Here is an 18,221-nt window from a genome sequence, read left to right as displayed (position 1 = left end):
GTTGAACACTAGTTATACGATCTGCCTGGTCGATTTTGGATTTGCTTTGATATTGTTAGAATCTCCTTGGTCGAAGTAACGAGTAGAACAAAAAACATTTTAATTTTGTCCAACATTAAAATAAAGTGGCCATAAAACCATCCAATTCATTACTTATTATGACGGTAAGTGGCGACGCAATGGGCTGGATAGTTTTTATAGTACATCACCTAACGCCTATTGTTTAATGATAGGGTAGATATTTAGTATGCTTTTGTGGATCATGAAAGCCGTCTTTTTGAAACCTGTACGCGTTTTCGGGATAGTTAACAAATGAATATGGTATAACTTGTATTACACTAATTAAGCTTGAGCAGTTCAAAATAATACGAATAAAAGTTAGAGCTAAACCTATTAGACATAATCGGTTTGACTGTTGAGCTCATCGGATGCGAAGAACGATCTTTTATTGAACCCACATTTTACACACACAAAATTCAACTGGAAGATAAAAAGTCATAAGATTATAAACTATATATTATTTGAGGTGGAAAGTATTTACAAAACATAGTGAAGGATTCTTATAGTCGATACTATATACATTACTGGAGCATACAGAAACAAATGGAAGAGAGATCTAAAAATAATAAAACACGGAAAGATAAACCTGTTGGTTTGAATAGATTAAGTAAGGTATATACGATGATAATCGTTGGCACCAAATGTTGCATTGCACTTTGGACATTTACGATTTCGTGTTTCATACCGAACTTTTAGACAATTCAAACAGAACACATGGAAACACTTAGTCAGAATAGCATCCTTTCTGTTGATTTTACACGTTGGACATGTAAGTTGTTCCTAAAATTTACAAAAAATGGTGGGTTACAAAACAAGAATGAAAGTAAAACTGAACTAAATCAAATATGGAAAATATTATCATTACAAATGCTGTGAAATATTAACTAACATGAAGATCATGACAAGTCACAAGGTACATAAGTTTGCTTGATATCCGGAATATGTACAATACTAAACCAGATGATGAACTTCTCATTTAAAAAACAGTATTTACAGTGCATGCTTTTAAATCTGATTACAAAATGCATTTAGATTAGGAACAGAAATGGCTAATCAAAAGATAAGTGATTAATATAAACAACATACTTTATAATCTTGAATTTCAGCCAGTAAAAATTCATCAGCGTTGTGCGACTGTTCGATCTTGCGTAGCCGTTCATATTTTCTGCGCACAGTAACAAGTTCTTCCTGAAATAAATATTACATGCATTGTTTTAATTATTCAATCATGTGTATAATCAGATCAATGTCAGTATCATGAATAGTGGTAATTCATATTGTACAATAACCATCACTTAAGGTATCAAAAAGGTAGAAATCGGAAGTTTAGCTTGAATAAAAACAATGAAATGGAACTAATATCTTTGTTATTGAGGGATTTTAAATCTCGTTTGATAAATAATAAACATTTTGGGGCTTACATGAATAATGCAGTTTCGTGAGCTACCATCACTAGATCACGTCGTCTTTGCATTTCGTTTATTGAGAGACATTCAATCCAACAATTTTATTTTATTTAAACATAAATATTGCTACAAAGGGGCACCTGATATATATGCGCCACACAAATCTCATTTGATTTGTGTGAGGGCTGTGATACTGACCAGACGCCCAAACTGAAACAGGTGGTTTTCTTAGGGGACCACACCTCGAACCTTTGACATAAAGGTCTGACCAATCGGGCAGTGGAGCATCGTAAGGAGATGTAGTCTCATGGTAGTCGGTGACCAACGATTGATTCATACGCCATTTGTTCCTTCAGGATACTGGGGCCCGTGTAGACCATTGGTTTGGAATCAGGGTTTTCCAACTCCCCTAGGTGGACTTTCCGTGTCCACCGGCCCGGTTAAAGCGCCGAACATTTGCTTTTCGTCCTCTCAATTTCGTGATCAACACGGTGGCCATGAGAAGGGAGTGAATAGGACTTCGCTGGCAGAGGCTATATACGCGTGGCCATGTGAGAGCATTTGGAGAGGGAGAACGGACCCTCCCCACTCTCGGCCGTACCAGGGCATTTGGGGGCAGTTTAACAATTACAAGCCTAGTTCATTCATAAGTCTTAATTCATAAAAGACCGAAACCACATTATAGACCTGAGCTTCTAACAAATGAAAGCAACAAGTAACAAGATTTTTCAGTGGATTAGTAATTTTAGTCTAATAAGTAAAAAATAAATAACTTAGCCTATCTAGAGTTACGGTCAGTCCCAGGCGCGGATAAAAGAGAAGGGTTGGGCATAGGGTCAGCGAGCCCATTTTGTTGCAAAACAAGCTTGTTAAAAAAAACTATAAGCAGAAAAAACAATTTAAATTAAACTTTGTCTAGAGAGTTCGATGACCGTTCAAAATAATTATGACGCCTCATGGTGAAAGCCGAAGTCTTCTGACAATCAAAGCAACAATTAATATTAATAAACAACAGTAGAATAGGAGCAGAGAAAGCTAAGGCACAGGCAGAATACACAGAAACAAGCAAGAGAGTGAAGAGGAACATTAGAGACGACAAACAGAAATATGTGGAAAACCTAGCAACGACAGTGGGAAAAGCTGAGAGAAGGAAATATCAGACGGGCATATAATACAAAGAGGAAACTAGCAAGAAAATATTGTAAACCAGAGTGACTAATCAAGGACAAAGAAGGCAAGTCTATCACTAAGATTCACGAGTAGTGGGACAGATGGGTACAGCACTTTGAAAGATTCCTGAATACACTAGCTACACTTAAGTAAGGAAGTAAACAAATAGGTAAATAAACATATCTATACAAAAAATAAAGACGATTAGATATCAATTAAAAACCAGCTATTTGAAGGCTATGTGCTAATGAAAATACGAATATGTTATGAACCTTAATTCTAGACTATTATATTACTATCAGTAGAAAGGAAGCATGCCAATTTAAAAACGAAGTGAACTTCAGTCAAACAGACCTGAATTTGAACAGCATGTCTATTATGATGCGGATAACAATGAGAAATATTAAGGTTTAAAAGTATTAAAAAATAATTTGCTTTTTACCTTGGGAATCCAGAACAGAAAACCTCATATTATGTAACCGTGAAATTTCATAAAGGGTTTATTGCTAGTCAGTAAGTCAAACTCAACGAAAACCTAAAACATGAGTAGATTGATTCAAGTTGCCATACCCCAATTAGCACAGTGAGATGAAATTATTAGGCAAAATCCCAAAATAGTTAAGTTAGTAATAGTATCAGCGACGATAGGAAAGACTAGGCATCGAAGACACGACTCGAAAAGAAAATATAAATTAGGGAAGTAAAAAAACCTTTGGAGAGTTCAGAAGCTTAGAATCTAGGAGAGGACGACGAGTTGATGCAATTACACCATTGCAAACGGCTTTAAACCATATCATTAAAAGTTTTTAATCACTGGTTATATTAATCACGTGGACCCCAACCAGTTAGTTTATGGTAGACGGATCTCGTCTATGCCACAAGTGTTGCAAGTTAACAAAAGCTAATAGAGCTTTCCGAATCCGCGCCGACATTTTATCAGACTGATGAGTGGAACGATCTAAATGCTCAGAATTACATTAAAAATATACAACCCTAAGGAAAACCTTACTCAAACACATTCAATCAGAAAGGTGAGTATTAAAAACAGTAAAATACATAATTCAGTAATTCGGCTATATTTTATTGATTTTGCGAATTGTGTACTCGCATTGAATTACTGATTAATTAACTATTGACAGTCTAATACAAACAAGTTTATTTATTGACTGGACATTTTTTATTCCAAATTATGATGTAATAATAATCAGTTGTTGATTAGTGTTTGATGTATAAATAAATCTTAATCAAACAGTCATGGACTCTTCATTCCATTGATCAGTATCGATCTTTCTCCGTTGAGCAAGTAATAGTTTATTAGACAGCCATTACAAATAACCATACCCTCAACAGAATTAGCATTCTGATAAGTCACCACATACATATGATACACAAACAGATTTTGCTCTGTAGTTTAGTACGAAACAACAAATATCTAATCATCTATGCAACAAAAGAAATCTGAGATAATGAAATTGTGCATGTGATCTGATTCTGAACTATGGAAAAGTACAAAAATGATTATCATGCTAACTACACCAGTCATAAAGATTAGAATGATTCTCAATAGATTAAAACTAACTTGTAAACGCTGATGACCGAAAGAAACACGTTCAAAAGCGGATGCTTTCTCTTGAACAGTAGTTTGAGCATCTTTTAGTTGACTTTGATACTTTTGAACAGTGACTCTTAAGTCTTCAGAGACTTGTTGGCTTTCCAGAGCTTTTCGTTTATAGGCTTCCTGTGACTTTTGTCTAGCTGATGCCTCTTTTTCTAAGGTTGCTAAGTTGGTTAACAATAAACGTTCCTGTAAAGAAAGCAAATACAAGTCATAGAACTAGGATAAAGCATGGATGTATTTGACTTGATAGTAGTTGGTCCAGAACTATATCATATAAAAATCCCCCATCACATCAAAACGAACGAAAAATACTTTTTTTCAATAAATTCTTTTCTGGTTCTACAATTATATATCTAAATCAGCAATTCAAAAAGTCGCCAGTTTCAAGGCAAAGTACATCATTTAAAGCACTTTGCCTTAAACCTGGCGACTTTTTGAATTGCTGATTTGGATACATAATTGTAGAACCGGAAGAGAATTTGTTGAAAACTATGTTCTTCGTTCATGCATTAATGTTTTAAAAACTAGGTCTTGAAAAGCCGGTTTCCCACATTTCGAGGAAATTATCAAATGTTTTTCTGTACCGTTGAAAACAATCGCCAGTGAATAACGTGAATCAAAGAAGTCATATTTCAGTAAGCCTAGAGATCTTTCAAAATTATTTCTACTTCAGCAACAGAAATCAAGTTATGGGATTGACGTTTCGTAAAAACACGGGTTTGTTTCTTTACATAAATAAAGCCTGAGTCCAACGATAGAAATTGACTAGAAACAAACACTATCTGCAGTTCTGTAAGGAATTATAATCAATAATAGAGATGATATATCAGGTTGATGTGGTATGCTAGCTATATATATTCAGCACTACGTATGATATCAGACAACTCTAAACGCCTGTAACAGGATTCGAATCCGTAAATGGATTTGAAACACTTAAGTTATTCACGAAGAAAACATTAAAGCATATCACAGACAGAACAGATGTGTATGAAGTTGTAAAGTCGTAGGTTATTAAACTGCATTAATTGGGGTGGCTCCGTGATGCATTAGGGATACTTTAACACAGGTATAAAAACAGTGACACAAAAACTTTTAATAAAAAGCACTATTATACGAGATCATTTGTAAAGTTTGAGTCGTCTATATGAAACTTACAGTAACAAAATCTCATCACCATTAGTATTCAAAATTTACTTCATTATGGAAAAGTATATACACACAAACTTTCAGCTTACTTTCTCTTCCTGCTTTAGAACTGCACGATTTAATGCTTCAATTTTTGCTTGCATCAGACGTATTTGTTCTTCTAAAAGCTGTTTATCTTCCTTCAGTAAACGAGCAAGTTGAGCAGTTTTCATTCTTTCTGCCATTAACTTTAAATGAGCATCATCTTTTTCTCGTAACGTTTTAACAAGACGAACATTCTGTTCTTGTGCATCTTCAAAAGCTTGAACAGTTATCTTTAAATAGTAGGACAAAACAATTTAGATGTAGTTAAGCAGTTTTTTGTTTAAAAAATGTCAGTAGTTAATGAGAAATGTTTAAAGTAAACTGTAAATAATGTCATGTTGTTTAATACGCCAACTTTTTCCTAAAAACATTAGTAAGTCTTAGTATATTGGAATATTTCTGTAAACGGACTGCTCCTAAATAGAACAGGTGTGAAAAAATACAAACAAAAGTAAAGCTTACTTCCATTTCCTTCAATAGTACATCCTCTTGCTGCTTGGCAGCTACAAGTCGTTGTTGGTGAAGTTTTAACTGCTCTTCAACAGATTGACTCTTACGTCGAACTATGTAGAGTTCCATTTGCAACTCTGATATTTGCCAATCAGAAGCAGAAGTTTTGGATTTTCCACAAGACGTGATCGGCAGAGATCCGGATATACTCGAGCTTTTTTCTTCAGGAGAAACCAACCCCGTCTTACATGTTTTCGGAGAGAGTGGAATATTTCCATGAGAAGTGAGTGAACGTTCAGCAGGTGACATTTTTAAATTGGGTTCAACAGGAGATGTTAATGATGACTTCCGTTGTTGCTGCATCTTCGTTTGCTGTGACTGAAGATCTTTGATAGTTGCATGGAGTTTATCGATTTCGTTTCTAGCATCAGTCAGTTCACCCCGCAGCTTGGCTTCACATTGAAGAAGTGCTGCTTTGTCTCTTTGGTCTTTTGGAATAACTTTATACATGTTGAGTAGTACAGACATTTCTTTTTGTGATTCTTGTGAACGCCTAGAATAAGAATATTACTGTAAATTCGTACTCAATAGAAGAATTAAGAAAAACTACAGGATACTTACGGCGAGACTGTAATTTATGGACGACCTTTGAACGAACCTTAACTGACCTTGAGAAGTATTAGACAATCAGTAAACAGTCAGTACAGAGTAAAAATATATTATACAAAACCAAAGAATTGAAGTGGATATGGTCCAAAAACTTGTCAGGGTTAGAAAGAGGTTTAAAGGTTCTAAAATCGTAATGCATAAGGTAGAGGAACTCATCTATATGGCTCCATAACAGTAGGTTTCTGGAGTCATGATAAGGTCACAAAAACTCTCTCAGCCTCGACCACATAGCTTCAGTATTGTTTGTATGTACTCCGTTTGTGTAAGTTTATCATTTTTATTACACATATATCCCTACAATACTCATACCACTGAACAGCCGAAGCTTCAGTAACATTTGAGATTATTGCAGCCAACGTTAATGGTGCTTTTATTATACAGTTCAAAGTAATTATTATAATTTGCCTTAGTCTCAATCTGGATCGAGTGAAAATGTTCCTATTTTAGCAGACATCTTTCTTCAACATATATTACATCGAAGGACAACATCACGGTAATCTGCACAAGGTCTACAAGTCATTTGATTACCGCAATTACAAATAACGGAAGTTCTTAGTAGTCCCATTTATTGTAGCCGCTTAATTGTCACGTCCTCTCTAAAATCCATTGTGAACCGACTGTACATGAGCATCAAGTACTAAAACTGGCGCCATGACTTTGAAATCCCTCAAACGCTTCAGACTGGCTCGTCCATAAATTATAGTCTCGCCGATACTTACTTCAGTTGTTCTTTTAAATCACGAATAATCTCATTAGATGGCGAAGAACACGATAGATTAGAACGCAAGTCGGGAGTAGATTCCTAAAATGTAAACAGAGAATATATACATGTTATTTCAAAACCTTTCATTTAGTGATAAATTACAACAAAAGTTGGACTTCCGAATACTGTAAGCCCTATCGCTTATTTTGGTAAACTCCACTAACCCTAATGAGAAAACAAAAATGTTGATATGAGAGCAGGTAAAATTGTTACTATCATAGTTGTCAACAGATTAAGTTGTATCCATTGAGATACATTTTATACTGAAGAGTGTTCTGGTGAAATCAACCCACACGTCGAACCACGCAAGCACTTCTGAATAAACAATGACATCGAAATTATTTATTTTAGGATGAGTTTCTTGCGGGAGTTAGTCAATGTCATATTCAACAATCATACAGAGATTTTAAACAGTATTTCCGTGCTAGTTCAAAAAACACAACACTACTAGAAATATCTACATGAGCTGAAAATTTTCTCCATTAATAGAAGTATTCAAACAGTTTAAGAAATTAGCTAAATAAGTCGAAAAAATGTAACTGAAGCATCTGATTTTGTGCAAAACTCTTACTACGTGATATGGTATATAAGCATAACCTAACGTGTATTTGAGGTAGGCTTTAATTTGATAACACCATAAAAACACAAACTGGATCACAATCACACTGGAAATCTAATACTCATTAACGCCGAAATAGACATGGGAACATACAAAGTGTCCATCATGGAAAATCATTCGAATAATATGACAGTAAAATGAATATACTTATTTGTATGTATGAAATATTTGGTCTCATTTACTCCTCCTAATATTTACACTTGCGCTGAGTCGAAAAAATTGGTCACTACTTGCAGATAAAAAATTGAGCTAGTTCTCAAAAAGTCAGAAATTCAATTTCCGTACTTGCTGAGATACAACAAAGATATTATCATGATTTAAAATGCCTGAAACTAAATCTTCCAGAAATCAATTTTAATTAACTTACAGTTTTCAAAACTTTTTCAGGTGCACTTCCATTGACTTGAGAGCTTGCTGAAGTGGTAACTGTGCCAGGTCGAGCAGTAGATGAACTTGGAGAACTATGCTTAACACTTTCCTCTACTTTTATAGGAGTCGAATTTTTTGGTTTTAATTCTGGATCAGCAGTTGGTGATCCAACCTCAATAAGAAAAAAGTCAGTAATAGACTTAATGTTACATGATACGTTAGCATGGAAATTTGAGAAAGGTAAAACATATAATTAAAATAGTAACAGAGATATTTTGTTTTCTATGACGCAACGTCTGATCAAATTGAAGTGAAATATGAATTTAGAAAAAAAATGTTTACATAAACTATTAAATGCTTTTAATAAACAAACATTGTTGCTTTGTTTATATTAAAAGAAAAATTCATATTAAAATGAATACTTACATCTGGCATTGTTACTGAAGTCTGAGGCAGATTTGCGCTTTGTGGGGTTGATGGTGTCGACTGATCCGACTTTTCACATGCAGCAATAACAGCTGCAGTTGCCTCTGAAAGTGCCGTACGAACACGAACTAACTCGTCCTCTGTGCATTTCAAATCCACACGTATCTAAATGTATAAAGTAAGTTTTGAAATTGAACATAAAATACCTAAATGTATTCATTTTACCATAACTTTTTATTTACTGATTAGAGTCGAGGATGACAATTCAGTTATATACTGAAATCACTATCTATATTTTAATAAAAAGAGTAAATATCACTGAGTTAATATATTTCTCCTACGGCATAGCTAAAATGATGGGTAAATTACTCAGAAATACATTCAAAATAAGTATAAAAAAAAACTGACCATTTCACGTTCTTGTACAGTTTCTTCGCATTTTCTACGATAACGAGTCACCTCAGCTTTTAGTTGTTTGTTTTGTGTTTGGAGTGTAGAAATTAGACTACGCATTTCACAACTGATAGGACCAGCTTGTTCATTATGCGTCAATGCTTGTTTGAAATCTAATTCCATAGTTTCATATTTGTGTCTTAGTTGAGAGTATTGCCCTTCAATGAGGAGCATTTCAGATCGCATCTGATTTTGTATAGCTGCTTCATTTGCCTAATACAAAAGAATCAAATAGTAAACAGTCAACAGAAAATTCTTAAAAACATAATGGTATAGAATTTTATCTACAGAATAATGTGTTCCAGTTATGGGATGACGTTGGACAACTTGAGTTTTAAAAATAACAGAAGTGGAAGTCATACAAATTGTCTATTGAAATGACTAAAAATCAGTTAGGATATAATGAATATTCAGTAAACAAACATGGAGTTGTGAACTCATTTACAATTACCACTTGAATATTTACACAAATATATGACGTGTATTTTGTTTGAAAATGAGAAACCACGCAACAATAACCAATTCTCATTAATATTACTTTGAGAAACGATTTGGAATATTTTATAGGTCTGTAATTGTAGTGACTTTTCCAGTAACAGGTTAGTTCTATCTTTTTTGACTGACAAATCACCTAAAATTAGTTATTGCCGCAGAGATTGTAGTATATAATAACAACAATATTCACAAATAACTAATAATTCAGCCGGATGATTTTTCAGACACTTAAGTTGCGAATACTTTCCAAGTCATCTTTTGCAATTTGAATCCGTCCCTAAAGAATTCATTTCATATTCACGAAAATGTAGAATTATAATTCTATTCCACATGAGGGATTAAAAATCTACAGGTAAGAACTTTAAACAATTTTATGTACGCCACACTCTAAAAGAAACTCCTTTATCCGACAACACAGTGCAAAGCCAAGAAACCTATGACATTCAGATCACATGTATTTTCTTCAGAAATGCTATTATATTGCGTTGGCTGAACATAGAATCATGTGAATATTAGGTAAAAAGTAGTAATAAGTTCTCTTGTGGTTTAATGGTGTGGATAACCTGAGTCGCTTAGTGCATTTTCAGTTGAAAAGAAAGCCGATACCTCTAGAGGCAGTGATCAACTGTGACAAGTGTCCTGTTACATACATGACAAAAACAATGGATTTTTATGGAGAAAATAACGTTAGCGGATGGTTTAGTATCATAGGTCTAGTTTGTTAGACAAATCCAAATGATCAGAAGGGGTTTTGTGGAGATTTCAGTATTTCCATAGCTGAAATCATGAGTCAATTGAATCCCAATGACCCATATAATGGAATATATGCTATATAATCAAGAATTCCCTGTGAAACTTATGTGTAGATATGGATAGAATTCAGAATATTTTCTGAGAAACAATTTATGAGAAATCTCATCATGATTCACATTTTGTCAAGTTAACAATTTTTCAATAATAAGAAATTCAAGATGTGCGAACAATAGTTGGATGAGTTGTACAATATCTCGAAACTACTTTATGATTATAGGGTACGTATGTAGTTTTAAACAGTCAAAATCATGATAATTACGTAAGCCGTTAGAGGTATGTACGTATGTTAAGCTGAAAAAAATTCTAAGAACAGGGAACGTCTTCCGAAATGTATAAATTTATCAAAGAACTGCATATGCCATGCGAACTCGATTTAGGTAAGCTTAATAATAATGTACTTGTATGATGGGCATTTCTATTCTCTAAAGGATAGAATACATAGAAACTAATCAACAAGCGAACTGCTCCTACATTAAAACAAGATCCCATTTGTGGATGAGATTGTTTTCATGAAAGCATCCAACATTCCAGGTTGCTATTAATGTTCATTTTACAGATAATTCTGCTGACTACACTAAGGCTTTGTAATGTGTTTAGATGACATTCACAGTGTATAAAAATAATTAACAGACGGATTACATAAAACATATTCATAAATAGCGAATCAACTCATTTACCAGATACTTGGATATGGGCTACACCTTAGGTATAAGAGCTAAGATACTACCCGGTCTCTCAAACCAAAGTGGATGAAGTGGAGCCCGATCCTGGGACTAAATGGTCATAAACAGAAAGGCCTGATCACTAAGCGACCGCTCCATAAAAAACATATATATATAACAAACAACGGGAAAAAAAGAAAAATTGATTTTAAGACGCACCTCCATTTCTTCTATCTGTTTTAGATGACTGTGTCTGTTATTTTGAATAGTGCTTCTAGCTTCCTCTAACTGACTTCTTAGTTGGATAGCTTCATTATATAGAATATTGAATTGAGTTTTTAGGGATAGATATTGAGGAGATTCTATAATAATATGCTCGGGAATATCTCGTAACTAATAAAGCAAAAGATATATCAATAAAAAAAAACTATGAAGGTAAAAATTCGGGATGTAAATTATGTGATGGATTGTGATGTACATACTAACAATTAGAAATCAAACATTAGTTTGTCAGTCAGCTACAACATAGGATCAGACACATATATGCATCGGTACATGTTGCCACACCTCATTAGCACAAAAAGATGAACACAAAATCCATGGAAGCAGTTACTTCAATGGTAGTAATATAAAAAAGAAAAATTGCATATAAGGATATACAGGAAGAAAGAATAATTTCGTAGAAAGAAAGGTATAAAGCAATTTTAATCTCACAGTTGAAGGGAAGATAAAGAGTGTATACACCTACATCATTGTGATCGATTCTGAGCCATGTCACACAGAGTCTCCAACCATTGGTTACAGTAGTCACACGGACCCCAACCAAGTAGTCTACATCTACCAACATGGCTCAGACTAAAAGTTAGTGACTTCAAACACTGATGCCACGTTTTGGTTTGGCCGCCCCTAACTCTCTTCCAACCATCCCCTACACTAGTCAGTATTGCCCGTCGTGGTAATCGGTGTTCAGGCATACGTAACACATGGCCCAACCCAACTCAGTCGATGAAGATTCATGACCTCATCAACTGATTTACCATCGTTCCCTAATATCCTGCGTCTAACCTCACTATTACTTACCCGGTGATCCCAGCAGATGCGAGCAATATTTCTAAGACATCTGTGGTCAAATACTAGTAACTCACGAGTATCTTCTACTCTTAATGGCCACGTTTCGCATCCGTAAAGTAGAACAGAGCGAACTGCTGTGCAGTATACTAGTCCCTTAATTGATAGACGGATATCTCGTCTTCGCCATAGGTGACGTAAGTTGGCAAAAGCCAAATGAGCTTTTTGAATCCGTGCTGAGGTTTCATCAGACACCAACCCATGAGGGCTGATCAGACTTCCAAGATAAGTGAAGTCGTCGACGCGTTCGACAACTTCACTCCTTATCCTTAGGTTCAGGTGTTGACACAAGCCAGTCCTGAAGCAACAACTTGCTTTTTTTTACGTTTGTTTGTCACAGTAAAAATATGAATAAAGGAGAATTCTTAAAACGAATTGACTATCTACAATTACAATGAAATATTGGTTCAATTGTGGAGGTTGAATGTAATTCTGTACTAATGGTCTCAATTTCCGGCCACCCACAAGTCATCCTGAAATGAGCACAAAAGGATTAGTGTGATCAAACTAGCCTCCAGAATACTCATGTTAATGACAATCTAACAGAAACTCGAAAGTGAAAAACAGGCTCTTGAAATACTACACTCGAATACAAGAAAATAATTGCACTTCTGAGTATAAACAGCACTGAAGATTTCCAATTACATAATTATGTGAAGTGTATTGAAAAAAACTGAGTGGGTTCATCGAAATTTCGTAAGATTCCAAATGACAGTGAAATCAGGAAATTTTTAAAAAAAGTCAAAACTAACTTGCATATTCAATGAAGCACATTCTGCAACTTTGTCTTCCAAGTGACGTTGAAGGCGTTCTAATTCATTTACACGATTATTTGCCAACTCACGGTACTCTTCCAGTTCACAAGCCAAGTCATTATATTTATTCCGTGTAATTGATCCATCAACATTTGAAGGATCTTCACGACCTACAAGAGAGGGAAAATATTGTTGAACTATAAAATAATACAATAACGAACTACAAGGTCACGAATCTAATGAATTTTTCACAATGTCAAGACCTTTGAAATTAATTACTTGTTCATAAAAAAAGTAGACTGCCTTTAAAAATATGTATCCATTCAAGCATAAAGACAAGAATCAACAAAATGAGAAGCAAAAAATACGAGATAACATCAGTGGGGAACCAAACATACTAATTAAATTTAAAAATAATACACGGAAAGTTCAGAAAAGTAGCAAGCATCATGTATTTTAACACCTTCATTTTATGAACTTGAACCATAGGGCTCATATATTAGATTAAGCACCAAACTTTTGTAACGTGATCCAGTTTTAGTTTGGCAATATATAACGCCTTTAACTTATCTAATCCCATGCTAACCAAGAAGTCTAGAGTTTTCACTAAATCCGTTTTTCTACTGATTATTTCTGACCGACTTCCATGATGCTTTTGGGTAAATTATCACATCTGATAATAAATTAATTTCGTTCCATGTTATGAAAAATGTGATAGATTATAGGAAACTATATACAATTACGATTGGGAAAATGTCGAACATATAATCAAGGAAAAGGAATACCTTAGCTTAACTATTAATTCTATTACAAGTATCAACTGATGTTAATGTTATTATTGGAAACACTGAAAACTTTGACAAATTTCTACACAAGAATAATTGTCAATAGACTTGAATGTAAAACTTTACACCTGAGTACACGCATAATACTGAGTGATTTGAATAATAATCATGAATGTACGGCCGAGAGTGGGGAGAGTCCGCTCTCCCTCTCCAAATGCTCTCACACGGCCACGCGTATATAGCCTCTGCCAGGGAAGTCCTACTCACTGCCTTCTCGTGACGAGGGCGTTGTTCACAAAATTGAGAGGACGAAAAGCAAATGTTCGGCGCTTTAGCCGGGTCGGTGGACACGGAAAGTCCACCTAGGGGAATCGGAAAACCCTCATTCCAAACCAATGGTACACATGGGCTCCAGTACTCTGATGGAACAAATGATGTATGAATCAATCGTTGGTCACCGGCTACCATGAGACTGCATCTCCTCACGATGCTCCACTGCCTTGTGGATCAGACTTTTAAGTCAAAGGCTCTGGGAGTGGCCCCTTAAGAAAACTACCTGCTTCGGTTTGGGCACCTGGGCAGTATCATAGCCCTCACAAAAATCAAATGAGATTTGTGTGGCACATATATATCTGGTGCCTGTTTGTACCAATATTTATGTGTTTAAATAAAAAAATAAATAAAAATCATGAATAAGCAAAATATGAAGACCAAATCAAATATATACCTGGAGAGTCTGAGCACTTGAGAGCTGATAATTCAACTTCCATTTTCTTGTTCTTTTCCTGAGCTTCATACAGACGATGATCTAAACGCGTAACTTGTTTCATCGCTTCTGCAAGTTTATAATCTAAATCCTCATACTTAGCTTGCCATTCCGCTGACGCGTCACTATTCGTCTGAGCTAAGTCTTGCAGTTCACGAAGCTAAAAATCGATCGATACAAACTGACGATTAAAAATATGTATAGTAAATTCACATATATACTAAAGGTTCTTAGCGACTTCTGACACTAACAGTGATTTTATATCCGAGAAATGAGACGAAAAACGCTTTAATATGGTTATTGAATAATTTCTGGGTGAATGTTCAATTATAACGCTGCAATATGGGATGAGAAATTTCGAAATGTTAGTTTTGGAATGAGGTTGAATTGACGAATACATTGTATTCCATTGACAAAATGTCAGTTTTTTCGAGTTATACCTAAAAATACTATTTATAGTAAACTTTTTGGTCCACTAATCACCATAATTTGTTGAGGACATTTATAATTCCATATTCCACATTTACAACTTTTGATCTCTTGGTCTTTTTAAGAACAAATATGACACATTATTAAGATATTAGTTTGAAATTTAATGACCATTCGTTTGTCTCTTAGTCATTAAACATCAATAACACATTAAGATGTGTGTTGATATAGAGGAAAAAATAAAGAATTTACCAAGTTATCAATTGCAACGGCATGTAAGAATGACCTGAAAAAACCTTTTTCCTTTCATCGCCAACACTTTAGATGACTTCTAATCATGTTTTTGTGTCACCGTTTCATATACAAGAGTGTCGCTTTAAAGAAATTTATTTATTTGGACAAATAAATATTGGTATAAAGGGGCACCAAATACATATGCGCCGCACATTAACAATGAGAATGTGAAGAGGTAAAGAATGTAAAGTGCGTATTATAAGAAAAAGGAGAACAACGAACAGAAATTAGTGCATGAGAGTGAAATAATAATAATAATGGGAGAGGCAGTTCAGTTAGCAAAAATACAACCAGAAACAATTCTTTCAGTTAAAGTTACGTTCATTTTTATGAAAAAAGTGAAAGTCACAGCAGGATTGCCACTGGCTTCTATTCTGAGTCATGTCTGATAGCGTCTCAAGCCACTGATACGTCAATGATTAGTTCTCATGAACACTTATCAGTAGTTCAATCCATATCAACGTGTGTCGTTTATCGATCATCGTTCTATTCATCATTTTTTGACAATCCAAAATATGTCTATCATCAAAATATAAAAGTATCATTCATAACATGGACCTGTCTGCAATAATGACTATTTTTTAGAAAAAGTAACCGCCAAAAAATGAATTATGGAAAAGTTTGTTAAAAACACATACAACAATACAAACTGGAAAACTTGTACGTACGCGAAGACTGCTTTGTCGATGTTTAGAATGCAAATTTGTACAAAGGCTTTGAAGACGAAAATTTTCCTTGTTTAAAAGTGTTATTTCCTCGTGCAAATCTACTGCACCAGATTTACTGCAAGTTGTTGAAGCAGGTTCCTGAGATGAACTAGTTGAATGATTGTTACCTTCAGAATCGGGGTTGTGTGTGCCATAAGGAGCCAATGAACTAGAATGAATAGGTATAGTATTATCACTAAGTTCAGATCCAACAGAAACTGATGCGGTTTCGGTAGTGTTTCCAAGCAGTTGACGCAAACGAAACTGGTGAGTAACCATTCTGAAAAAAAACAAATCATAAAGACTAAGAAAGTATGGAGAATTTGTTAGTGAAATTAAATTGAAAGGATTGAAGATTTCGTGAAATATATACAGTACGGTATGATAATGTTCACTTTTGCTAACAGAACATAGGATGATCTATATAAGGAATACATGGTCAAATAACATAAAAAACAAAACTAAATATGATCAAAACATGTCACTAAAGTATAAAATGTTCCCGACAAATATAACAGACGATTAGCAAATGGCAAAAAATCATGAAGTATAAGCTATTTTTGCACTAACAAATAAGATACGAAACATGAAAATTAAGACACAAACTTATCAAAAGAACTTGCTTTTCATAGGCAGACAAGAGGCGTGCAATAATACGTTTGGAAAAATGTACTCGTTCTTGAAGCTTTTCTGGAACTTCCTCCTTGTCCCATGAGGCCAATTGTTTGAGAAATGATTCTGTAGATGTTGAAACTATAAAAAACGTGGAGCGAGAATGAAAGAGGAATAAATAGGAGAAAAGAGGGATGTCAAGATGTTGCTGTATCTCAAATATTTGGTGGTTATCTTTGCATATCATTATCCATCATAGCATTAACGAACAGCAGTTGCTCTGTCAACATAGTGCTTAAGATAACTGAGTCACTAGTCAGGTTGCACAGATCGAGAGGCTTGTACCCAAAGACATCTGCACACAAACTTCATATAAAGAGTTGCATTCAGAAGTTTAGTCTAAATAACACAAGTCCTAGGGTCAATGTAACTGAAGAGGTACCACTTATATGAAAGGGGCCTAACACGATTAGATCAAATGATTAATTGTACCTCCTATAACGATAAAAAAACATCACTCATTTAAGCAGAGATAACTCAAGTTTCGAAGAAAGGAAAGATATCGCTATATATGGAATATCTACAGGTGACTACAGTGGCGGGGAAATTAAGTGCTTTGTGCTAAAAGAAAATCGAGTACGAAAAAAAACAGTAGGAAAGGACATCAATTACACGCTGTTTGAGGTGTTAATTAAGTGTCTGAGAAGAAATGGAATATTAATAACAGTAGTCGTTCGAAGGTAAACTTTCATAACAGATACAGACGTTCTGCGTGGCGTTGGACTATATTGAGTAGAAGCTACAGTTGATCAGAACGTTAGAACGGCTTCCAGAAAGCGCGACAAAGCCTCCAGGACTCTAAAGAAGCCGGAGTCTGTTCAATCAGAACCTGATATAACTTTCTAGGATATCAATACAACATGCTACGATTGGAGAATCGTATAAACTCCCTATATGGGGATTGGATGGATTGTAATGATATTATAGCCTATACCAAAAACTATAAATACACCTGTGTTTCTATGCATTTTGTACGCTTACCCAATAAACGCTTCTCCTGCCTTTTTTCACCTTCTAGACTTGAGACTGGGTTCTACGCGTTTGAGTGGCAAAGCTGTATACCATATTTACCGAAATCAACTAGAGGACGAAACACTAGTGGCAGAGATGGGATACTGATGAGTTTCTAGAGTATTATTAAGTCCTGTTGAGTAACCAGAGCATAAGCGAACGCCCTATTTACCGAATCTCTTGACCATTATGGATTTTTATTTTTATTTTGCGTACTAAAAATAATACCCAATTCTTTTACACGAAAGATACTTGTGTCCAGCGCTGACTAAAAAAATTAAAGCAATTTACACGACCCACTTAATCATCTCACCTAGAACAGCAATAAACATACCCATAACCAATTAAAAATTGAAAGATAAAAATAAGCTTCTAAAACAGAAATACATACTTTCTTCCTCAGCATCCGAATCAAAACGCTGAAGTATAATCAAGCTATCCTCATCGAGCTAAAATTTCAAAGGAAATTAA

At 34.7% G+C, this 18,221-nt stretch overlaps 1 protein-coding gene across 1 annotated transcript in view; it reads right to left on the bottom strand.

Annotated features, from left to right (window-relative positions):
- Positions 1-497: 497 nt before the first annotated feature.
- Smp_136750 (putative e3 ubiquitin-protein ligase Bre1 (EC 6.3.2.-) (dBre1)) overlaps positions 498-18,221 on the bottom strand; it is a gene marked incomplete at its 5' end in the record, with an annotated part of 31,192 nt that continues 13,468 nt past the window's right edge. The window contains 15 exons of the mRNA XM_018799696.1: positions 498-840; positions 1,147-1,248; positions 4,216-4,440; positions 5,490-5,714; positions 5,947-6,487; positions 7,323-7,405; positions 8,353-8,526; positions 8,781-8,945; positions 9,189-9,446; positions 11,423-11,596; positions 13,084-13,256; positions 14,599-14,797; positions 16,029-16,347; positions 16,706-16,820; positions 18,142-18,199. Coding sequence (XP_018651460.1) covers positions 664-840; positions 1,147-1,248; positions 4,216-4,440; positions 5,490-5,714; positions 5,947-6,487; positions 7,323-7,405; positions 8,353-8,526; positions 8,781-8,945; positions 9,189-9,446; positions 11,423-11,596; positions 13,084-13,256; positions 14,599-14,797; positions 16,029-16,347; positions 16,706-16,820; positions 18,142-18,199 — 2,988 coding nt within the window. The 3' untranslated portion in view covers positions 498-663. The remainder of the gene's footprint in view (positions 841-1,146; positions 1,249-4,215; positions 4,441-5,489; positions 5,715-5,946; positions 6,488-7,322; positions 7,406-8,352; positions 8,527-8,780; positions 8,946-9,188; positions 9,447-11,422; positions 11,597-13,083; positions 13,257-14,598; positions 14,798-16,028; positions 16,348-16,705; positions 16,821-18,141; positions 18,200-18,221) is intronic.

The sequence above is a fragment of the Schistosoma mansoni genome, chromosome 3, assembly GCF_000237925.1.
Source record: "Schistosoma mansoni strain Puerto Rico chromosome 3, complete genome".
Taxonomy (NCBI): domain Eukaryota; kingdom Metazoa; phylum Platyhelminthes; class Trematoda; order Strigeidida; family Schistosomatidae; genus Schistosoma; species Schistosoma mansoni.
This window is presented reverse-complemented; position numbering and strand designations above follow the sequence as displayed.